The following is a 25,273-nucleotide window of genomic DNA, read 5'->3' on the forward strand; positions in this document are numbered from 1 at the left end:
TCCAAGACCATCAGGGCAGTATCTCTACAAGTCTTCAAGAACCACTGCATTATTGGGCTTGGAGTGCCCCTGAAGCAGATACAGCTTAGATCACAACACTTAACTCATTTCCCATTTATTAAAAAAAGTGCAGTTCACTGCCAGTGCAGTATTCTAGGGGCAAATTGAAAATAGGTTAAGTCCTTTTTAATATCTGGAAAGCCTACCAAGAAGGATGGGTACAAAAAAAATTCCAGACTACAAAGATGAAAAAAATACCTAACTCTAGAATGCCCAGCCCCAGATGAACATCTACAAGTATAAAGAAAATCCAGGAAAGCATGACCTCACCACATTCATTAAATAAGGCACCAGGGACCAATCCGGGAGAAACAGAGATATGTGATCTTTTAGCCAGAGAATATAAGATAGTTGTTTTGAGGAAACCTAAAGATATTCAAAATAACACAGAGAAGAAATTCACAATTCTATCAGGTAAACGTAACAAAGAGACTGAAATAATTTACGAGTCAAGCAGAGATTGTGGAGCTGAAACATGCAATTGGCATACTAAAGAATGTATTAGTCTTTAGCAGAATCATAGAATAGTAGAATTGATCCAGCAGAAGAAAGAATTGGTGAGCTTTAACAGAAACTATTTGAAAATACAGCTAGAAGAGACAAAAGAGAAAAGAATAAAAAACAATGAAGCACACCTACAGGATCTAGAAAATAGCCTCAAAATGCAAATCTAAGAGTTATTGGCCTTAAAGAGAAGGTAGAGAAACAGAAAGGAGTAGAAAATGTATTTAAGGGGAAACAACAGAGAACTTTCCAAAACTAGGGAAAGGTATCACCATCTAAGTACAAGAAGCTGATAGAACACCAAGCAGATTAAACCCAACGAAGACTACTTCCAGGCATTTAATAATAAAACTCCCAAAGATGTCCTGAATTGTATTGCCTAGATTTTCTGCTAGGGTTTTTATAGTTTTGGACCTTACATTTAAGTCTTTAATCCATCTTGAATCAATTTTGTATAAGTTTAAATACATGAAAATTAAACAATATGCTCCTGAATGAACAGTGGGAGAATGAAGAAATTAAGAAGAAAATTGAAAAATTTCTCGAAACAAATGATGAGAAAACACAGCATACCAAAACCTATGGGATTCAGCAAAAGTGGTACTAATAATAAAGTTAATAACTGTAAGTGTCAACTATCAAAATAGAAGAAAAACATCAAATAAACAACTGCCCTTGGAAAGGAAAGGGAAGAGTGAAAACAATATACCTTAAGAAACTACGAAAGCTGGAGCAAACCAAATCCGAAATTAGTAGAAGAAATAATAAAGCTCAGAGCAGAAATAAATGAAATTGAAATAAAGAAAACAATACAAAATATTAATAAAGCAAAAAGTTGTTCTTTAGAAGCATTAAAGAAAGCTGACAAACCTTTAGCCAGACTGAGGAATAATGTGAGATGATCCAAATAAGTCAGTGATGAAAAAGAAGACATTTCAACTGATATCACAGGTATTCAAAGGATCATTGGTGGCTACCATGAGCAACTATATACCAATAAATTAGAAAACTTAGAAATAATGAACAAATTCCTAGATACATACAACCTACTGAAATTGAACCATGAAGAAATCCAAAACCTGAACAAAATTATAACAAGTAATCAGATTGAACTCAAGAGAAAGCATCCTAGTAGAGAAAAGCTCAAGACTCAATGACTTCAATGATGAATTCTAGCAAACATTTAAAGAAGAACTAATGCCAGTCCTACTCAGACTATTTCACAAAATAGTGAAGGAGGGAATACTTCCAAACTAATTCTATAAGGCCAGTATTACTCTGATAACAAAAACCAAAGACATGTTAAAAAAAAAAAAAAAAAAAAAAGGTATAGGCCAATGTCTCTGAGGAATATTGATGCAAAAATCCTCAAGAAAATAGCTGCAAACCAAACTAATGAATACATTAAAGAACTCACTCATCACAACCAAATGGGATTTATCACTGTATACAAGGGTGCTTTAACATATGCCAATTAATAGGTGTGGTACATCCTATCAACAGAATAAAGAACAAAAGCATGTGGTGATTTCAACTGATACTGAAAAATTATTTGATAAAACTCAACATCCCTTCATGGTAAAAGCCCTAAAAAAACAAGGTATAGAAGGAATATACCTCACCATAATAAAAGCCATCTACAAAAGACCCACAGCTAGTAACATACTAAATGAGGAAAAAACTGAAAGCCTTTCCTCTAAGCTCTGGAAAACAACAAGGATACTTACTTTCACCACTGTTATTCAACATTGTACTGGAATACCTAGCTAGAGCAATCTGAGAAAGGTATGAAGGAGATCCCAATTAGAATGAAAGAAGTCCAATTATCCTCATTTGCAGATAATATAATCTTATATTTTAAAAAACCTAAAGACTCCACTAAAATCTACGAGAAATAATAAACAAATTCAGTAAAGTTGGAAGACACAAAATAACATACAAAAATTGGTAGTATTTCTATATGCCTACAGTGAATAATTTTAAAAATAATTTTAAAAAGTAATCCTATTTACAATATCCACACGTAATATTAACAATGAGATACTATCTCACACCAGTTAGAATGGCAATCATTAAAAAGTCAGGAAACAACGGATGCTGGGGAGGATGCAGAGAAATAGGAACACTTTTACACTGTTGGTGGGAGTGTAAATTAGTTCAATCATTGTGGAAGACAGTGTGGTGATTCCTCAAGGATCTAAAAGCAGAAATACCATTTGAGCCAACAATCCCATTACTGGGTATATACTTAAAGGATTATAAATCATTCTACTATAAAGACACATGTACATGTATGTTTACTGCAGCACTATTTACAATAGCAAAGACTTGGAACCAACCCAAATGTCCATCAATGATAGACTAGATAAAGAAAATATGGCATATATACACCATGGAATACTATGCAGCCATAAAGAATATGAATCCATGTCCTTTTCAGGGACATGGATGAAGCTGGAAACCATCATTCTTAGCAAACTAACACAGAAACAGAAAACCAAACATTGCATATTCTCACTCAAAAGTGGGAGTTGAACAATGAGAACACATGGACACAGGGAGGGAAACATCACACACCAGGGCCTGTCGGGGTGGAGAGCAAGGGGAGGAAGAGCAATGGAACAAATACCTAATTCATGTGGAGCTTAAAACCTAGATGACGGGTTGATGGGTGCAGCAAACCACCATGGCACATGTATACCTATGTAACAAAGCTGCACATGCTGCACATGTATCCCAGAACCTAAAGTATAACTTAAAAAATCACTGAAAAATATGACTAGAAGGGAAAATTCCTTATAATAATAAAATGTATTTATAAAAATTCCAAAGATATTTTACATCAAATTGTGAAAATCTAAAAGCTTATACCCTAAAATCAGGGGGTAAAAAACCCAAGTATATCTACTTTTACTACTGCTATTTGGCATCATTCTTAAGGTCCTAGCCAAAACAATTAGACAACAAAGAGAAATAATATGACGAGTTGTATATTATGGATTTTTTTTAAATTAAGGATTATGCATACATTCATACAGCCAACAGACACATGAAAAAATGCTCATCGTCACTCGCCATCAGAGAAATGCAAATCAAAACCACAATGAGATACCATCTCACACCAGTTAGAATGGCAATCATTAAAAAGTCAGGAAACAACAGGTGCTGGAGAGGATGTGGAGAAATAGGAACACTTTTACACTGTTGGTGGGACTGTAAACTAGTTCGACCATTGTGGAAAACAGTGTGGCGATTCCTCAAGGATCTAGAACCAAAAATACCATTTGACCCAGCCATCCCATTACTGCATATATACCCAAAGGATTGTAAATCATGCTGCTATAAAGACACATGCACATAATAAACGTATGTTTATTGCGACACTATTCACAATAGCAAAGACTTGGAATCAACCCAAATGTCCATCGGTGACAGACCGGATTAAGAAAATGTGGCACATATACACCATGGAATACTATGCAGCCATAAAAAAGGATGAGTTTGTGTCCTTTGTAGGGACATGGATGCAGGTGGAAACCATCAGTCTCAGCAAACTATCGCAAGAACAGAAAACCAAACACCACATGTTCTCACTCATAGGTGGGAATTGAACGATGAGATCACTTGGACACAGGAAGGGGAACATCACAAACCAGGTCCTATTGTGGGGAGGAGGGAGGGAAGGAGGGAGGGATAGCATTAGGAGATATACCTAGTGTAAATGACAAGTAAATGGGTGCAGCACACCAACATGGCACATGTATACATATGCAACAAACCTGCACATTGTGCACATGTACCCTAGAACTTGAAGTATAATTTAAAAATTAAGGATTATATGTCATAACTAAATGGGATCTATATGAGGAGTGCAAGAGTGCTTCAATAAGAAAATCAATCAATGTAATACACCTTATTAGAAAGGAAAAATCTAACAAAATGACCCTCTCAATAGAAGCTGAGAAAGCATAAGACAAAATTCAATTCTCTTCCTGATAAAATCACTCAAAAATATGAATAGAAGGGAAATTCCTTATAATAAAATGTATTTATAAAAATTGCAAAGGTATTTTATGTCCAATTGTGAAAATCTAAAAACTTATGCCCCAAAATCAGGGGGAAAAGATCCAAGTATATCCAATTTTGCTACTGCTATTCAGCATAGCACTTAATGTCCTAGCCAAAACAATTAGACAGGAAAGAGAAATAAAAGGCATTTAGGTAACAAAGGAAGATGTAAAACTGCTTCTATTTTAAAATAACACAATTCTATATAAAGAAAAGTTCATACAACTGACAAAACACAACGAGAACTGACAAATGTTTTCAGCTTAATTTTAGGGTGTAAGATTGGTCCAGATATCAGCTGTGTCTGTTTACATCAGCAATGAGCGACATGAAAATAAAATCAAGGAAATAATTACATTCGCAATAGCATCAAAAGGGCCAAAAGCCCTGAGAATCTATAATCAAGAAGATAAAAGACGGAAAACTATCAAATGTTGCTTAGAAAAATAAGGAGGACCTAAATAAATGGCAAATCATATCATGTTAAAGGATTGAAAGACTTAAAATTGTTAAGATGGCAATGCTTCCAAAAGTAATCTAAAGATTGAATGTAATCATTGTCACAATTCCAATGTCCTTTTTAAAATTTTTATTTGTGAAAAAATGGAAAAGCCAATCCTGAATTTATATGCAACTATAGGGAGAGGACTCAATTTCCAAATTTCCAAACTTCAAAACAAAACTATAGTAGTCAAAACAGCATGGTACTGGCAAAAGGAAAGAAATAAAGACCAATGGAATAAATTGAAATCCAAATGTAAACCTAATCATCTATGCCCAGTTCATTTTCAACAAATGTGCCAAGATCATTCAATCTAAAGGAAGAGTTTCAAAAAAATAAATAAACAAAGGAAGAGTTTCTTCAACAATCAGTGCTGGGACAACTGGGTAACCACATACAAAAGAATGAAGTTGAACCCCTATCTCACTCTTATGCAAAATATAACTGAAAGTGAATGAAAAACTCAAATGTGAACTGAAACTATAAAATTCTTAGAATAAAACATCGGGTTAAATCTTAATGCCTTCAGAATTGGAAGTGGATGCATAGATTTGACACCAAAGCAACTAAAATAAGAGAGATAAACTGGGTTTCACCAAATTTAAAATGTTTGTTCATCAAAGGACAAAATTAAGAATGTGAAATGACAACCTATAGAATGGGAGAAAATATTTGTATTTCATACATATTTAGTAAGCATTTAATGCCCAGAATCCATAAACAATTACCTACAGTTGAACAACAAATGACAAGCAACCCAATATAGAAATGAGCAAAGGGCCAGGAGTGGTGACTCACAACTGCAATCCCAGTGCTTTGGGAGGGCTGAGGTGGGTGTATTGCTTGAGTTCAGGAGTTTGAGACCAGCCTGGGAAACATGGTGAAACCATGTTTGTACAAAAAAAATACAAAAATTAGCTGGGTGTTGAGGTTTGTGCCTGTGCTCCTAGCTACTTGGGAGGCTGAGGTAGGAGTATCACTTGAGCCCAAGAATCAGAGGTTGCAGTGAGCCAAGATGACAGCACTGTACTCCAACCTGAGCAACACAGAGAGGCCTGGTCTCAAAAAAAAAAAAAAAAAAAAAAGCAAGGGCCTTGAATAACATTTCTCCAAAGATCTTGTAAAAATGGTGAAAAGCTGATTAATATCATTGGTCATGTCAAAACCACAATGAAATACCAGTTTGAGCTGACACAAAAAACAGAAAATTACAAATATTAGCTACAATATGGAAAAGAGGAACCCTCAAACATTGATAGTGGGATTTTAAAATGGTGCATTTACTATAGAAATGTTTAGTTGTTTCTCAAAAAATTAAACATAAAATCACCATATGACCCAGAAATAACACTCCTAGGACTATACCCTGGAAAAATGAAAATATGTTCATGAAGAAACTTGTGTACAAATGTTCACAGCAACATTATTTATAAGAGCCAAAAGATCATTTATATAACACAAATGATCATCAACAGATGAATGACAAGCAAATTGTTGTATATGTACATGAAAATGGAATATTATTCAACCACAAAAAACAACAAAGTACTATCACATGCTGAAACTTAGTTGATCCTCCATATCATTATGCTAAGTGAAAGAAGCCAGGAAAAAGGTCACATAGGCCATGGGTCCTTTTAAATGCTATATTCATTATAGGAAAATCCATAAAGATAGTTGATTAATGTTTACTACATGATGGAGTGGGGAATGAGGTATAACTATTTAATGATAGAGTATGTTTCTGTGGAGTGATAAAAAGTTTTGAAAGTAGAGAGAGACGGTAGTTGTGATGTAGGGTAGGCGAGTCCCAATGTGGAGCTTAGTCTGGGATGGTTCTTGGCTTTGCCCAGAAAAGAATTCAAAGGTAGCTCAGAGGTAAAAGAAAACAGCTTTGTTGAACAGGCAGTGGAACAGCTCTGTGAGAGCTACTGCAGAGCAGGGCTATGGTATAGACAGAGAGTAGGAACTCAGGGCAGTTTTGCAGTCATTTTTATACCCACTTTTAATTGCATGCATATTAATGGACAGTTTGTGAAGGGAAGGGGTCTTATCTTTTGGGTCACTGGGTGCCATGGAAAGGGGAGGTAACTCCTGGGTGTTGCCATGGGAATAGTAAATTGACACAGTACACTGGTGGGTGGGACTGATTGAAAGCTGCTTTCGTCCTGGCCCTGTTTTAGCTAGCCATCAATCTGGTCCCATGTCCAAGTCCCACTTCTGGAGTTGATTCCCGCCTCTTACTTCAGTTGCACAATATTGTAATTGAAATAATACCATTGAAGTGTACACTTTAAATTGGGTGATAATGGTACATGAATTTCATCTCAATATTTTAAATGTCATAATTTTTTGAATTAATCTATAGATTTAATGCAATCTGTTAAAATCCCTATGGGCTTGTTTGCAGAAATTGACAAGTTTATTCTTAAATTTATGTTGAGACTGAATGAACCCAACAAAAGCCCAGATAGTCTTGAAAAAAGCTTGAGGACCCACACTTTTTGATTTGAAAATTTGATACAAAGTTACAGTAATTAAGACTTCAAAATGAGGTACTACTGTCATAAGGACAGACAGATCAATGGAGTAGAATTGAGAGCCCACAAACAAATCCTCACATTTATATTTAACTGGTTTATAATGAGGTCGTCAAGACAATTCAATAAATAGTGCAAAGAAAACAGGATTCACACTCACAGGTTACCCGATAAACATCAACCTCCAACTCCTTTGTGCAAATTCATTTTAGGTTACACCAAATTAAACCTCTCTTCCATCCACCAACTCTTTCCCATCACACACCTCTCCACAGTCTACTCAGTCCATCTGAAACCTTTCTTCTGATCCACACTGCAAATATTTTAAGGGCTATTTCAATATGCAGGGCATGCAGCAAGCCCATTTATGATAAGCCATTCTTTTCCATTGTCACATAATCTGTGTGCAATATTGATATCCATCTTCAGTTTATGGTAGGATATTTTATATTTTCTACTTATTTGTAATTGTTTCCATTTGACTGCAGTGTCTATATTATTCTACTCACATAGATTACTTTTATTTCAAGAAGAGAGTCTATGCATTCTAGCTATTGGACAATTTTATATTTTCCATGATGTTTAGTACAGGCCCATAAATACAATATGTAATTAAGGTGCTTGTCAAACATTACTGGCCTGATCATTTAAACATCCTTAGTAAATTACAGAAGGATTCGATGAATCACAAAATGGACAAGAAATCAAAATACTGATCTGTTGCTAGTATCTTACCTTCTCCATTTTGATCAGGAAGCAATCGATAAAGTCCCGAGGATTGTTAATGTCCAGTGTTGCTTGGTGTTCTTTTACTTTCTCCCTAATGTAACTTTTTGTAAGAGCAACATTTTTAAGCAATTTGTTGTGAGTTCCTGGGAAACAATCAATGAGTAGAGGGAAATTATTGCAGACCTAAAAGAGAAAAGAATATTAAATATAAACATGTCATAAGACATATGTGTCTTACACCAAGCCCTGATTGAAATTATAACTATAAATATGAATAAAATATCATGTCCATTTTGATGGGGACATTTTTATTGTGCATGTATAGCAATTTTCTGTACCTAAAGATTGGAGGGAGAAAATTTTGAACAGGAAATCAAAGATGATAATTATTTTCTTCACTCATACATCATTTTATTGTATAAAAACATGTTAATATCAATTTCTCATTTCTAAACCAAGTCTTCCCTACAACCTTGAAATATAAGATGGCATGAATTACTATGATTTATATTTAGTTGATGACGCTAGAGGTTAAGGGGGTTTGGGCAACCTGATAGAGAGCACAAAGTTAGAACCCACTGTTTTTATTTCTGTCAAGTAGCTTCAAAAATGGAATCAGTGTTTTAGAAGTGCGAGCACCTCGAAGATACCTTAAAACCCAGCTGTGCACCTGAGCAGTTAAGTGATTTCTCTAAGATCACACAATTATTATTTAGGCAGAGTGTAGGGCATGCGAACTCAGCACAGGGTAAAATTTGGATGTTTGTTTATGATTCATACACCAGGAAACCAACCATTTTTGTCATTCCTAACCTAGCTGCCTCATCAGCCAGGATCTCAGCTACAGCATCAAACACACCTGCCCTACTCAGTGTTTCCTGGCACCTTCTATGGTCACAAATATTCTCCCTCCTTGATGGAGATAGTCTTTCCCTAAATTAGAATATTTCTGCCAAGTAATGTGAGGAAGAGGTCAGTAAGCGTTGATTGGAGGATAAGCCTACTGAGTAATGGAAACCTTCAGAAAGGGCCCGGATGGATGTCCGTGGAGTGATATGGACATGTTTATGGGCTGTCACCAAAGCACTTTATTGAAACAGGCTTTGGGATTTAGTGGATAAACCACTGGTCAGGAAGCCATTGGACTTGAAAACCACCCCTGTATATGGGCATTCATTTTCTGTGTGTAAAATAAAAGGCTTGGTCATCTTTCCCAGATATTCACTTCATAAATTTATGAGCAGGACTGTGGGATTCAAACATGCCCTTCATATAGAACTTTGGACTTACCAGAAAAAATATCATAAATGGTTTCCCAGGAAGATAAAATCTTGGCCTTACCTGGATCCATGGGGAGGTCAGAATCCTGAAGTTTTCAGTGAATCTTTTCATCAGGGTGAGAAAATTCTCATCTTTATAATCAAATCGTTTCTGGAAAACAACGGAGCAGATCACATTGCAGGGAGCACAGCCCAGGATGAAAGTGGGATCACAGGGTGAGGCTAAAGATTTAAAAATGTTTTAAAATATTATTAAAAAATAAACATTTAAAAGATCTGCATTTGTTAAGACGTAAAGGAAATTTAGAAATTTTAAACAATATCTTACAAATTCCCCATGTGTCCAAAAAAAAATCAGCATGCATGAAATAAACACATTACTTTTACCTTAAATATGAGTTGAGCATTCCAGTCTAGCTAAGCAATGTCATTTCACATGTGATAATTCATATCCACTGCCTTTATTTAAACTCTTTTAACCCAAGGTATCTTTTATTTTGGAAGGAAAAAGAAGATTTTTTCAAAATCCTAATTATTCAAGTTTTTAGAGCAGAATCATGTCTGTCTGCAAAGCCTCTGGACAATAAAACACACAGATAGGAAGAGAAAATTTGGGGACCTAGAAATGTCTTACATACAGTGAATAGCTGAAAGTATAATGTGCTGAACCAACAGGAATTAAAGTTAGCGAGATTGTGGGTGAATGCATGTGTCTGAGGGAACAAATGTGAAAAGCAGGTACATCCATATGGCACAGAAGAAAAACTAATATAAATGAGCATTAAGTATAACAGATTTATTTATCTAAATAAGTAAAATGTTAACTTTTTATTTCAAATCTAAATCCCAGTAAAGCTAACCAAAACATAAATTGATAAATGGAATCTTTTTATTTCTTTTTCAATTTGTAAAAAATGAATGTCCTTCCTTTGGAATAATGTTTATCATTTCAATCATCTTCCAAATTTAATTCATTTGAGCAAAACTACTCTTGTGGATTCTGGGATATTATTCAGTATAGTCATCAAGTTAAGTATGTTTTAATAAACTTTTAAATTTGACCATAAGTTAGGCCAAATCTGTCATTTTACAGGTAAATAAATTATTAAAAAGGCTTTTTTTGGGTGCAGGAATCTCTAAAATGAAATTGCTGTAACCAAGTGATTAGTGAACATAAATGGAAAGGGTGCCCAGATTCACATCGATAGGTACTAAATAAGAGTGACATGAAAGGAAAGGGTTCTGAATAAAGTTGGAACATTGAACAACAGGAAACCTGCTGAGTTAGCAGCTTCTATGCCAGACTCCTTTAAACATTACAGGGCTCTAAAGTTTCAGAAAAACTGTTGTTTTAGCCAAGGGGGTGAAAGGTAATTTTGGAAGCCTTGGTGAGTGTGTGTGTGTGTGTGTGTGTGTGTGTGTGTGTGTGTGTGAGAGAGATTCTCAGGTACAATCTAATATCCAGGTTTTTTTTTTTTTTTACTGCATTTGGGAGAGTGAATTTAAAGAGGTAATTTTATATCCCAGCTGATAATCACATTGATTTTAACAAGCACTTCATAGGTGAGTAAATTGGCAGTGGGAGAAAAATGATTTGCACAAATTTCAAAGCCAAGATCCAATACAGTGGAAAAAAGATGACAAAACTGAAAACATAGCCAAATTACATTTAAGGAAGATAAGATAAAAAGTTTTTCATAATAGTTAAAATCTAGTTAAATTATTTATAAATTAGTATTTGTGTATTTTGCTGAGTTATACTGTAGATTATATTTACTCAAAATATATAAATTGTTACAGTAAGTAGTGGTTAACAAGAAATAATTAATCCTGACAGTTTTCAAATAGTACTGTGTTTCCTGAGAAGTAACAACTGATGAAAACTGTACTGAGATATACCTAAGAAAGTGAAACCATACATAGTGTCATTACTGGCCAGAGCTGTAGGCATGGACCTGGAAGGAATTCCCAGACATGTGAGTCTGACCATATGAAAAAACTCTAATTAAATGAAAGCACATGTCACTTGGTTCATGTTCCATAAGGTGTGATGAGGTCATTTTCACCATGTCCACTTTCCTAGTGTTCTCTGGTGAAATGTTCTGGTGAAGGTAATGTAGATTTATGCTATGGGGGAAACCTTCTTCTTTAAATCTTTTCGAAAAATGAACTCAAGACCTTTATTTATTATTTCTGATTTGAAAACAAGGGAAAAAAATTGAGCAGAAAATAGGATTAAATGACCTTTAATTCCTATACCCTATGAACTAACACATTTATACAGGTAAAGCACAGGTACACAATATCTCCCTTGTCTGTGCTTCAAACCTCCCCCCACCACCTGAGGGCTGACAACCAGGATGCACAATGAAGATCTGGTCACCCCTGAAATGTTTCCAGGATGTCATTAGTGAAGACAGCTAACTGTTAAGGTCAGTGATGCAGAGTAGAGTCACCCACCCTTGGTTTTTCTCAACTCCTCCACAAGGCAGCGGGCTTCCTCTTGAACACGGTCCTCAATGCTCCTCTTCCCCATCCCAAAATTCCGCAAGGTTGTGAGAGAGAAACGACGGGTCTCCTTCCATCTCTTTCCATTGCTGGAAATGATTCCTAACAAAAAAGGGGGGCAGAAACTGGGAGAATTCATAGCCAAGGAAGAAAGTGCTGCAACACTGGGCAGCCAGGCAGATAGGCTAAGCTCTGCTGAGAAGCTTTTTAGGGCTCTGTTTTCCATCCTCCTCACCCCAGTTACCAAAGCTGACACAGGTATATGCACACCTACCAAGTCCTTTAGTAATTCTTTCAGATATTGGCAAAATGCCTCTTCCAGAAAACTCCTCTGCATTATCAATCAGGGCTTCCTTCACTGCCTCATATCCATGCAACACCACTACAGGATTCATGCCAAGATACACGGTGAACACAGGACCATAGACTTTTGAGAACTGGGAAAGGAAATGTAAATAGCAGCAAAATAAGTCGCTATTTGCTCCAAATATTACGTATGATTCGGACTGATATTTTCATTGTATTTTTTAATGTTTATATTTGCCACACATAGATTTGATATTTCTGAATTTTGTACATAAATGTGATGGTGATTGTCATAGCTGCCACTTATAGATGACCTATGATATGCTATGCAGTAACCCAGGCAATTGGTACACAAATCACAGTTCATCCTCACTTCAACACATTGAGCACATTCATTTGCCCTGTTTTAAAAATGAAGAAACTGAGGCCAGAGAATTCCAAATTCATTCTCAGAGTCCCACAGGTAATATATAGAAGTTCCCAACTTGAACCTCTGCTAATTTAAACTGATGCTTGAACAATTTATCACTCCCCCATGTCCACCTTGAGGCCAATACCCAGTTAAGGACTTCAGGGTCACCTGTAAAGCTCTTACCATGAGGATTCTGATTCAGCAGACCTGTGATCAACCCTAGAAATCTGTATTTTCAGTGTCACCCTAGGCAATTCTGATGCCCAATCCAGTTTGTAACTGCTGGTATTACCAATACGGAAAGATGAAGTACCACAAAGTTAGAATCAGGACATTCAGCAACTCCTGAAAAAAGAATTTCTTCCATTCTCCAGCAACCTTGGCCACAGACAGTGACTTTGTTCAGAATCCAGAAGAATTATGTTAACCACCAATTGGGCCCTGACTGATTACTTCTTTCTTTCATGCATATATGCTTGTCCTGAACCCACAAATATTTCTGTCATATCAGCCATTAAATGAATCTTCAGAGAAGTTCAATTTTCATGACGATTCTGAATAAAACACATGACTACTGCAGCAGAGGACTTATTGGATGAAATTTCTAATCACGCATACTTCCCTTCACCTTCAGTCAAAAATCATAGCAAAACACTCTGAAACAAAGAGGGAAACAGCACTTCAAACTTTTGACATTGTATTAAATAATTCTATCACACAATGACCCCAATGATTTTGTATTCACAAAATGCATCAACTCACTCTACTATTTCTGACAATGACAGACTTAGACAAAAGAAACATCAAAGAAGTTCAGAGGGAGTATTTTGCTTTACAATGATCTATTAAAATAGAGTGCTTCCAGGAATATATTTTGTCTAAAAATAGCAGTCAAATAACTTACCCTTTGCAAGTGACTGGAGGAACATAAAGCATACTTACATTGCTGAAAGATTTGCAGATGTCCTTAACATCTATCTGTAGCATATTTCCAATAATAGGAAATGGAGTGGGGCCAGGAGGGAGGTTCCTTCTCCCAGAGCTCTGTCTCCAGAGTGAAAAGAGAAGCACAAAGGAGAGACAGAGCACCAGGACCACAAAAGGATCCATTGAAGACTTCTCTTCTTATTAATACAGCTGAGAGCTTGCACTCCACGGCTTTTATAACACTCCCTGCTAATTCAGTGTGTGTCTGTTTGACATGTAAAGTAAGCAATCACCTAGGTCCAATTTATACTTTTTTTCTGTGTGAACTTTGGCCCATGGATAGAGCTAAAATGTTCTTTGCAGTGCCCATCTAGGAGATTCTGGTTTAATTATATTGGATTGGAGTCCAGGTATTGGTAATTAAAAGTTCCTGATTGTTCCAATGTGCTGTGATGATGGAGAAACACAGAAGTAAATGATTCTATGTTCAAATATACTCAAAATTCAATATTCTCAAATTAATGACCAGTTGGGAATTTATGACTTTGAGGGAAATCAGTGTATTCTATATGTCGTGTATAAAAAATGTACATTGTAATGCTATATCAAAAAATAGAAGACTTAACCCTTGATAACAAAAGCCTTTCAAATATTTAGTATAGTTCACTTAAAATACAACTGGCTAAACATGAAATACTGAATATAACTCATACATGTTGAATGACTGCACATATATCAAAGTATTAGTTAATAAATGTATATATAGAGAGAATTGTATATAAATGATATACTTAAATATGTATTTATATTATTACATAATAATATTTATGTTATTATTACATTATTGTAATAATAGGTGATTGTTTACATGTCAAAGAGACACACTGAATTAGCAGGGAGTGTTAATACATTCTTATATAACAAAAATACATATTTATATTATTATTAAATATTATGTTAGATATATATAAATGTATATTCATCATTAAAAGAGACTGGAATGTAGAGATTGTCATTTTTTATTTTTCAAATGGGGAAAGAAACTCTGGGAGAACAGGACACCTGTCAGTGCCACACAGCTCATCACTGGTAAAACCGGGATTTGAGCAGAGATCTTCTGATGCCCATTGGGGTGCATTACCACTTGCACCAGAGCTGGCTCAAGAACAATTTTAGAAAAACAAAACAAACCCCAGACATTAGTTACTCTGAAAATACACCACCTTGACTCTGTTTAGAAAGCAACAGGTTTCACATTAAATAGAAGTCCATTATTTGTTTATAAGGATAAGAGGACAAGAGATGCTCAAAAGAATAAATAAAAATTAGAGTTCTGCCCTCTGCATCACCTCACAAGTGAAAGTTGTTCAGCACTATTAAGGAAAGGGCCAACCTCACATAATTTATGGCAGAGGGCTTGACAATCTATGGCTTCTCCACCTCCCAGTCACCTCCAGACAGGGCTGCTTCTATTGTTTTTGGTCTGTTATTGTTACAAATAATAGAATGTAATCGTACACAGCAAGGAAGAGAAATTATATACAGAACAACAGTTGTGGATTCAATAGAAGATGGAACACAGGGAAATCATTGAATGGACCCAGGGCACAGAACGACTGCAATGTGCAGACCTGAATGGGAACTGATAGTCAATGGTCATGAAGATCTGAATTTAACTGGATTTATGAACATTCCTAGATCACTAATGACAAAGTGTATGTACAAAGGCATGCTCTGAAAAGATTACCTTTATTCTAAATTGACTAGTACAGTTATTTCCAGCTCTTTCATTAGGAAAATATTAAGACCCAGTTATACAATGTTTTATCGATTATGTTTACAGACATTATGACAAATTTACAGAGAATTTTCACACTCATCACATCTCTTTTTATTCCCTCAATTATCTTTGCCCCCTGTAAAATTATTCCCAGTTTAGAGAGGAGAAAGTTAGACCATGGAGATTCAGTACTTTAGCTAAGGGCACACAGAATGCAAGTGACCAAGCTGGGGCTGGAAACCATAACCCCTGCATCTTGCTGCCTTCCTTTTAAGCAAAACATTCAGTTAAACTGGGGCACCAAGATTTACTAAAATTCAACACTTGTGGATTAATCTAATCAGTGACTTTCAAAATAAACATTTATTTAGTTAATAATTCTAGCACCAGTTGAGTAAAATGTAGGTCAGACGTGTTTGGTTTTATAACCTTTAAAAGGTGAGTGAGTCCAGGCCCTGGTGAACCCTTTATCCAGGGCAAAGGGAAGCAGTAATTTACTGCCTCACTCACATAGGTATAAGTTAGTTTATTTGGATAAAATAAGTTCACTTTCTCTCTTTAGAGCAATAATTTTATCCTTGAGAGACAGTTGTCCTTGCTCTGCTCCTTGTTTCTTCTCTTGAGCTGAGGGTCCTACCTTGACCTTTCTTATTATAGAATAAAAGCAATGTAGATCATTTAAAGACAGATAGGATCTCTGAGATCTACTAATTTAATTTTGCTTTGTTTGTCAGGAATGAGCAATTGGTGACTCAGTGAGTTAGAGCATTATCAGTACACCAGTAAAAGATTTTGTATTAGAATCCCAGTTTTCCTGCTTGGTGGTTCAGTGAAATACCCCATCTCATAGAATTCCCACCTGAGTCCAAATGATCAAGAGTGTATTAGCATTAATTAAGCCCTCCACAGTCACAGATTAACACCAACCTCAGCTTGGTTAGAGTTGTGAATTAGAGCGAGGTTTTTTAAATTAATAGAATTTATTTTTATAGCAATTTTAGGCTCCCAGCAACAGTTCGCACAAACCCCTTCCCAGCACCTACAAATAGTCTTTCCCACAATCAACAACCCCAATCAGCAGGGTTCATTAGTTACAGTCAGTGAACCAACAATAAGACATATCATCAACCAAAGTTCAAAGTTTACATAGCGTTTACTCTTTGTGTTGTACATTCTATAAATTTGACTGATGTATAATGCCATATATCCATCATCGTAGCATCATACAATATGGATTTGCTGTCCTAAAAATCCTCTGTGCTCTGCCTATTCTCTCCCTTCCCTGCAAGTCCTTGGTAACAAGCGAACCATAGTTCACTTTAGTGTTGCCATAATTTTGCCTTTACTGTAAGAGATTGTTATATAGTTGGAATCACACAGTATGTAGCCTTTTCAGACGGGTTTCCTTCACTTACTAATACGCAGAAGGTTTTTCCATGTCTTCTCATGGCTTGAAAGCTCGTTTCTTCTTACCACCAAATAGTAATATAATAATATTCCCTTGCATTGATGTATCACAGTTTATTCATCTAGTGAAGGATATCTTGGTTGCTTCTAATTTTGGCAATAATGAATAAAGGTGCTATAAATGCCCATGTGTAAGTTTTATGTGGACATATGTTTTCAATTCATCTGGCAAATATCAAGGAGCAAAACTGCTGGATCATATGGTAAGCATATTTTAGTTTTGTAAGAAGCCACCAAACTCTCTTCCAGAGTGTCTGTAACATTTTGCATTCATACCAGCAATAACTAATAGTTCCCATTGCTTCAAATCCTTGCCGACATTTGGTTTTATCAATGCCTTAGATGTTCTTATTGTAAAGGTGTATGTCATTGTTGTCTTCGTTTGCAGGTCCCTAATTATGTGTAATGTTGAACAGTTTTCATGCTTATTTGACATCTGTTTATCTTCTTGGGTGGGGTGTCTGTTCAAATCTTTTTCCTATGTTTCTATTAAGGGTGTCCAGTTTTTTATTGTTGAGCTTTAAGAGTTCTTTGAGTATTTTGGATGACAGTGTTTTATTCTTATAAAGATATATTCTTGTATCTTTTGGAAATATTATTCCTCTTTTAGATGGACTTCTCCTTCCCTTGATAGTGTCTTTTACAGAGTAAAACTTTGTTGTTTAAACAAAGTTCAGATAATTGATTGTTTCTTTCATGGATTGTGCACTTGTTGTTGTATTTGAAAAACCATTGCCAAAGTCTTCTATATTTTCTCCTATATTATCTTCTCAGAATTTTATAGTTTTGTGTTTCACATTTAGTTCTATAAATAATTTGGAGTTAACTTTTGTAAATAGTGTAAGATATACATCTAGATTCTTATTTTTGCAAAAACATCTTAAGACAAGTGGGACTTAATTAAACTAAAAAGCTTCTGCACAGCAAAGAAATGAATAACAGAGTAAACAGACAACCTACAGAATAGGATAAAATATTTGCAAACTATGTATTCAGAAAAGAGCTAATATCCAGAATTTATAAGGAACTCAAAGAAGTCAATAAGACAAAACAAATAACCCCATTAAAAATTGGGCAAAGTTCCAATTGTCACAGACTATTGTTGCATTTTTTTTAGAGGTCTTAGTTATGAATTATTTGCCTAGGCCAATGTCAGAATTTTTCCTAGGTTTTCTTCTATGAATTTTATGATTTTAGGTCTCACATTTGTCTTTTATCCATCTTATGTTAATTTTGATATGCAGTGAGAATTAGGAGCCCAATTTCATTCTGTTTATGGCAAGCTAATTTTCCCAGCACCATTTATTGAATAGGATGTCCTTTCCACAGTGTATATCTTTGTCAGCTTTGCCAAAGATCTGTTGGCCATAGGTATGTGGCTTTATTTATGGGTTTTCTATTCTGTTCTAATATAGGAGTAAGGATTTCACACTATTTTTGTAAGGTTTACAGTAGAGAGACTCTCTTTATTTTGGAATTTATTTTTCTTTAATTTTTAATTTCTGTGGGTACATAGCAGGTGTACTTATTTATGGAGTACATGAGATGTGTTGATACAGGCATGTAATGTGTAAAAAACCCCCTCCTCCCCCCAAAAAAAAGAAAAAGAGGGAAGGGAAGGGAAAGGAAAGGAAGTGGGAGAGGGGAATCTTGCTCTGTCTCCCAGGCTGGAATGCAGTGGCGAGGTCTTGGCTCACTGCAACTTCTGCCTCCTGCGTTTAAGCAATCCTCTCCCACTTCCTTTCCTTTCCCTTCCCTTCCCTCTTTTTCTTCCTTTTTGTGTATGTGTGTGTAAAAATCACATCACGAAGAATAGTATATCCATCTCCTCAAGCATTTATCCTTTGAGTTATAGTACAATTATACTCTTAGTTATTTTAAAATGTGCAACTCAATTATTAATGACTATAATCACCCTGGTTTTCTATCAAATAGTAGGTCTTTTTTATTTTAACTATGTTTTTTGCATTCATTAAGCACCCCAAATAGCCCCTACCCTCCCACTACCCTTCCCAGCCTCTTGTAACTACGAGAGAGTAACTTTAATAGAGTAGAGTTACCAGAGGATGGGAAGGGTAGTGGGAGAATGGGGGGTATAAAATGAGTTAAATTTCTTTGATTTTTAGGACCCACAAATAAGTGAAGACATGCACTGTTTGTCTTTCTATGTCTGGCTTATTTCACTTAACATAATGATCTCCAGTTGCATCTACGTTGTTGCAAATAACTGGATCTCATTCTTTTTTTTATGGCTGAATAGAACTTCTTTGTATATATATGCCACATTTTCTTTATGCATTCATCTGTTAATGGACACTTAGGTTGATTCCAAATCTCAGCTTGTAAGTTGGATTCCTAGGTATTTAATTCTCTTTGTAGCCATTGTGAATGGGAATTCACTCATGATTTGGCTCTCTGTTTATTATTGGTGTATAGGAATGCTTGCGATTTTTGCACATTGATTTTGTATCCTGAGACTTTGCTGAAGTTGCTTATCAGTTTAAGATTTTGGTCTGAGACGATGGGGTTTTCTCAATACACAATCATGTCATCTTCAAACAGGGACAATTTGACTTTTTCTTTTCCTAATTGAATACACTTTATTGCTTTCTCTTGCCTGATTGCCCTGGCCAGAACTTCCAACACTATGTTGAATAGGAGTGGTGAGAGAGGACATCCTTGTCTTGTGCCAGTTTTCAAAGGGAATGCTTCTAGTTTTGCCCATTCACTATGATACTGGCTGTGGATTTGTCATAAATAGCTCTTATTATTTTGTTATACGTTCCATCAATACCTAGTTTATTCAGAGTTTTTAGCATGAAGGGCTGTTGAATTGTGTCAAAGGCCTTTTCTGCATCTATTGAGATAATCATGTGGTTTTTATCATTGGTTCTGTTTACATGATGGATTACATTTATTGATTTGCGTCCCAGGGATGAAGCCGACTTGATTGTGGTGGATACGCTTTTGGAGGTGCTGCTGTATTCGGTTTGCCAGTATTTTATTGAGAATTTTTGCATAAATGTTCATCAGGTTATTGGTCTAAAATTCTCTTTTTTCGTTGTGTCTCTGCCAGGCTTTGGTATCAGGATGATGTTGGCCTCATAAAATGCATTAGGGAGGATTCCTTCTTTTTGTATTGATTGGAATAGTTTCAGAAGAAATGGTACCAGCTCCTCTTTGTACCTCCGGTAGCATTTGGCTGTGAATCCTTCTGGTTTTGGACTTTTTTTTTTTTTTTTTTTTTTTTTTTGGTTGGTAGGCTATTAATTATTGCCTCAACTTCAGAGTCTGTTATTGGTCTATTCAGAGATTCAACTTCTTCCTGGTTTACTATTGGAAGGTTGCATCTGTCCAGGAATTTACCCATTTCTTCTAGATTTTCTAGTTTATTTGCATAGAGGTGTTTATAGCATTCTCTGATGGTAGTTTGTATTTTTGTGGGATCTGTGGTGATATTGCCTTTATCATTTTTTATTGCATCTATTTGATTCTTCTCTCTTTTCTTCTTTATTAGTCTTGCTAGCAGTCTATCAATTTTGTTGATCTTTTCAAAAAACCAGCTTCTGGATTTATTGATTTTTTGAAGGGTTTTTTGTGTCTCTATGTTTTTCAGTTCTGCTCTGATCTTAGTTATTTCTTGCCTTCTGCTAGCTTTTGAATTTGTTTGCTCTTGCTTTTCTAGTTCTTTGAACTGTGATGTTAGGGTGTCGATTTTAGATCTTTCCTGCTTTCTTTTGTGGGCATTTACTGCTATAAATTTGTTGCTACACACTGCTTTAAATGTGTCCCAGAGATTCTGATACATTGTGTCTTTGTTCTCATTGGTTTCAAAGAACATCTTTATATCTGCCTTCATTTCGTTACTTACCCAGTAGTCATTCAGGAATAGGTTGTTCAGCTTTCATGTAGTTGTGTGGTTTTGAGTGAGTTTCTGAATTCTGAGTTCTAACTTGATTGCACTGTGGTCTGAGAGACAGTTTGTTGTGATTTCTGTCCTTTTACATTGGCTGAGGAGTGCTTTAATTCCAATTATGTGGTCAATTTTAGAATAAGTATGATGTGGTGCTGAGAAGAATGTATATTCTGTTGATTTGGGGTGGAAAGTTCTGTAGATTTCTATTAGGTCTGCTTGGTACAGAGTTGATTTCAAGCCCTAGATATCCTTGTTACCTTTCTGTCTCATTAGTCTGTCTAATACTGACAGTGGAATGTTAAAGTCTCCCATTATTATTGTGTGGGAGTCTAAGTCTCTTTATAGGTCTCTAAGGACTTCCTTTATGAATCTAGGTGCTCCTGTATTGGGTGCATGTATATTTAGAATAGTTAACTCTTCTTGTTACATTGATACATTTAACATTATGTAATGCCCTTCTTTGTTTCTTTTGATCTTTGTTGGTTTAAAATCTGTTTTATCAGAGACCAGGAATGCAACCCTGCTTTTTTTTGCTTTCCATTTGCTTGGTAGATCTTCCTCCCTCCCTTTATTTTGAGTCTATGTGTCTTTGCATGTGAGATGGGTCTCCTGAATACAACACACTGATGGTTCTTGACTCTTTATCCAATTTGCCAGTCTGTGTCTTTTAATTGGGGCATTTAGCACATTTACATTTAAAGTTAATATTGTTATATGTGAATTCGATCCTGTCATTATAATGTTTCCTAGTTATTTTGCCTGTTAATTGATGCAGTTTCTTCCTAGCTTCAATGGTCTTTACAATTTGGCATGTTTTTGCAGTGGCTGGTGCTGGGTTTTGTTTCTTTTCATGTTTAGTGCTTCCTTCAGGAGCTCTTGTAAGGCAGGCCTGGTGGTGACAAAATCTCTCAGCATTTGTTTGTCTGTAAAGGATTTTATTTCTCCTTCACTTATGAAGGTTAATTTGACTGGATATGAAGTTCTGTACTGAAAGTTCTTTAAGAACGTTGAATATTGGCCCCACTCTTCTGACTTATAGGGTTTCTGCACAGAGATCCACTGTTAGTCTAATGGGCTTCCCTTTGTGGGTAACCTGACCTTTCTCTTTGGCTGTCCTTAATATTTTTTCCTTATTTCAACCTTGGTGAATCTGACAATTATTTATCTTGGGGTTGCTCTTCTCAGGGATTATCTTTATGGTGTTCTCTGTATTTCCTGAATTTGAATGTTGGCCTGCCTTGTCAGACTGGGCAAGTTCTCCTGGATAATATCCTGAAGAGTGTCCTCCAACTTGGTTCCATTCTCCCCATTGCTTTCAGGTACACCAATCAAACATAGATTTGGTCTTTTCACATGGTCCCATATTTCTTGGAGGCTCTGTTCATTTCTTTTTACACTTTTTTCTTTAATCTTGTCTTCTTTTTTTGTTTGTTTGTTTTTTTTTTGTTGTTTTTTTTTTTCTTAAATTTATTTATTATTATTAAACTTCAAGTTGTAGGGTACATGTGCACAACGTGCAGGTTTGCTACATATGTATACTTGTGCCATGTTGGTGTGCTGCACCCATCAACTCGTCATTTACATCAGGTATAACTCCCAATGCAATCCCTCCCCCCTCCCCCCTCCCCATGATAGGCCCCGGTGTGTGATGTTCCCCTTCCCGAGTCCAAGTGATCTCATTGTTCAGTTCCCACCTACGAGTGAGAACATGCGGTGTTTGGTTTTCTGTTCTTGTGATAGTTTGCTAAGAATGATGGTTTCCAGCTGCATCCATGTCCCTACAAAGGACACAAACTCATCCTTTTTTATGGCTGCATAGTATTCCATGGTGTATATGTGCCACATTTTCTTAATCCAATCTGTCACTGATGGACATTTGGGTTGATTCCAAGTCTTTGCTATTGTGAATAGTGCTGCAATAAACATACGTGTGCATGTGTCCTTATAGCAGCATAATTTATAATCCTTTGGGTATATACCCAGTAATGGGATGGCTGGGTCATATGGTACATCTAGTTCTAGATCCTTGAGGAATCGCCATACTGTTTTCCATAATGGTTGAACTAGTTTACAATCCCACCAACAGTGTAAAAGTGTTCCTATTTCTCCACATCCTCTCCAGCACCTGTTGTTTCCTGACTTTTTAATGATCGCCATTCTAACTGGTGTGAGATGGTATCTCATTGTGGTTTTGATTTGCATTTCTCTGATGGCCAGTGATGATGAGCATTTTTTCATGTGTCTGTTGGCTGTATGAATGTCTTCTTTTGAGAAATGTCTGTTCATATCCTTTGCCCACTTTTGGATGGGGTTGTTTGTTTTTTTCTTGTAAATTTGTTTGAGTTCTTTGTAGGTTCTGGATATTAGCCCTTTGTCAGATGAGTAGATTGCAAAAATTTTCTCCCATTCTGTAGGTTGCCTGCTCACTCTGATGGTAGTTTCTTTTGCTGTGCAGAAGCTCTTTAGTTTGATGAGATCCCATTTGTCAATTTTGGCTTTTGCTGCCGTTGCTGTTGGTGTTTTAGACATGAAGTCTTTGCCCATGCCTATGTCCTGAATGGTACTACCTAGGTTTTCCTCTAGGATTTTTATGGTATTAGGTCTAACATTTAAGTCTCTAATCCATCTTGAATTAATTTTCGTATAAGGAGTAAGGAAAGGATCCAGTTTCAGCTTTCTACTTATGGCTAGCCAGTTTTCCCAGCACCATTTATTAAATAGGGAATCCTTTCCCCATTTCTTGTTTCTCTCAGGTTTGTCAAAGATCAGATGGCTGTAGATGTGTAGTATTATTTCTGAGGACTCTGTTGTGTTCCATTGGTCTATATCTCTGTTTTGGTACCAGTACCATGGTGTTTTGGTTACTGTAGCCTTGTAGTATAGTTTGAAGTCAGGTAGCGTGATGCCTCCAGCTTTGTTCTTTTGACTTAGGATTGTCTTGGAGATGCGGGCTCTTTTTTGGTTCCATATGAACTTTAAAGCAGTTTTTTCCAATTCTGTGAAGAAGCTCATTGGAAGCTTGATGGGGATGGCATTGAATCTATAAATTACCTTGGGCAGTATGGCCATTTTCACGATATTGATTCTTCCTATCCATGAGCATGGTATGTTCTTCCATTTGTTTATGTCCTCTTTTATTTCACTGAGCAGTGGTTTGTAGTTCTCCTTGAAGAGGTCCTTTACATCCCTTGTAAGTTGGATTCCTAGGTATTTTATTCTCTTTGAAGCAATTGTGAATGGAAGTTCATTCCTGATTTGGCTCTCTGTTTGACTGTCACTGGTGTATAAGAATGCTTGTGATTTTTGCACATGAATTTTGTATCCTGAGACTTTGCTGAAGTTGCTTATCAGCTTAAGGAGATTTTGGGCTGAGACAATGGGGTTTTCTAAATATACAATCATGTCGTCTGCAAACAGGGACAATTTGACTTCTTCTTTTCCTAACTGAATCCCCTTGATTTCTTTCTCTTGCCTGATTGCCCTAGCCAGAACTTCCAACACTATGTTGAATAGGAGTGGTGAGAGAGGGCATCCCTGTCTTGTGCCAGTTTTCAAAGGGAATTTTTCCAGTTTTTGCCCATTCAGTATGATATTGGCTGTGGGTTTGTCATAAATAGCTCTTATTATTTTGAGGTACGTTCCATCAATACCGAATTTATTGAGCGTTTTTAGCATGAAGGGCTGTTGAATTTTGTCAAAAGCCTTTTCTGCATCTATTGAGATAATCATGTGGTTCTTGTCTTTGGTTCTGTTTATATGCTGGATTATGTTTATTGATTTGCGAATGTTGAACCAGCCTTGCATCCCAGGGATGAAGCCCACTTGATCATGGTGGATAAGCTTTTTGATGTGCTGCTGAATCCGGTTTGCCAGTATTTTATTGAGGATTTTTGCATCGATGTTCATCAGGGATATTGGTCTAAAATTCTCTTTTTTTGTTGTGTCTCTGCCAGGCTTTGGTATCAGGATGATGTTGGCCTCATAAAATGAGTTAGGGAGGATTCCCTCTTTTTCTATTGATTGGAATAGTTTCAGAAGGAATGGTACCAGCTCCTCCTTGTACCTCTGGTAGAATTCAGCTGTGAATCCATCTGGTCCTGGACTTTTTTTGGTTGGTAGGCTATTAATTATTGCCTCAATTTCAGAGCCTGCTATTGGTCTATTCAGGGATTCAACTTCTTCCTGGTTTAGTCTTGGAAGAGTGTAAGCGTCCAGGAAATTATCCATTTCTTCTAGATTTTCCAGTTTATTTGCGTAGAGGTGTTTATAGTATT

General features: G+C 36.1%; 1 protein-coding gene across 1 annotated transcript in view; it reads right to left on the reverse strand.

Moving 5' to 3' along the window:
- CYP2C8 (cytochrome P450 family 2 subfamily C member 8) overlaps positions 1 to 14,019 on the reverse strand; it is a 34,061-nt gene extending 20,042 nt beyond the window's left edge. The window contains exons 1-5 of the mRNA XM_007963635.3: positions 13,852 to 14,019; positions 12,466 to 12,628; positions 12,144 to 12,293; positions 9,745 to 9,905; positions 8,410 to 8,586 (exon numbers count right to left, since the gene is read on the reverse strand). Coding sequence (XP_007961826.3) covers positions 8,410 to 8,586; positions 9,745 to 9,905; positions 12,144 to 12,293; positions 12,466 to 12,628; positions 13,852 to 14,019 — 819 coding nt within the window. The remainder of the gene's footprint in view (positions 1 to 8,409; positions 8,587 to 9,744; positions 9,906 to 12,143; positions 12,294 to 12,465; positions 12,629 to 13,851) is intronic.
- Positions 14,020 to 25,273: the final 11,254 nt, after the last annotated feature.

The sequence above is a fragment of the Chlorocebus sabaeus genome, chromosome 9, assembly GCF_047675955.1.
Source record: "Chlorocebus sabaeus isolate Y175 chromosome 9, mChlSab1.0.hap1, whole genome shotgun sequence".
NCBI classification, from domain to species: Eukaryota; Metazoa; Chordata; class Mammalia; order Primates; family Cercopithecidae; genus Chlorocebus; species Chlorocebus sabaeus.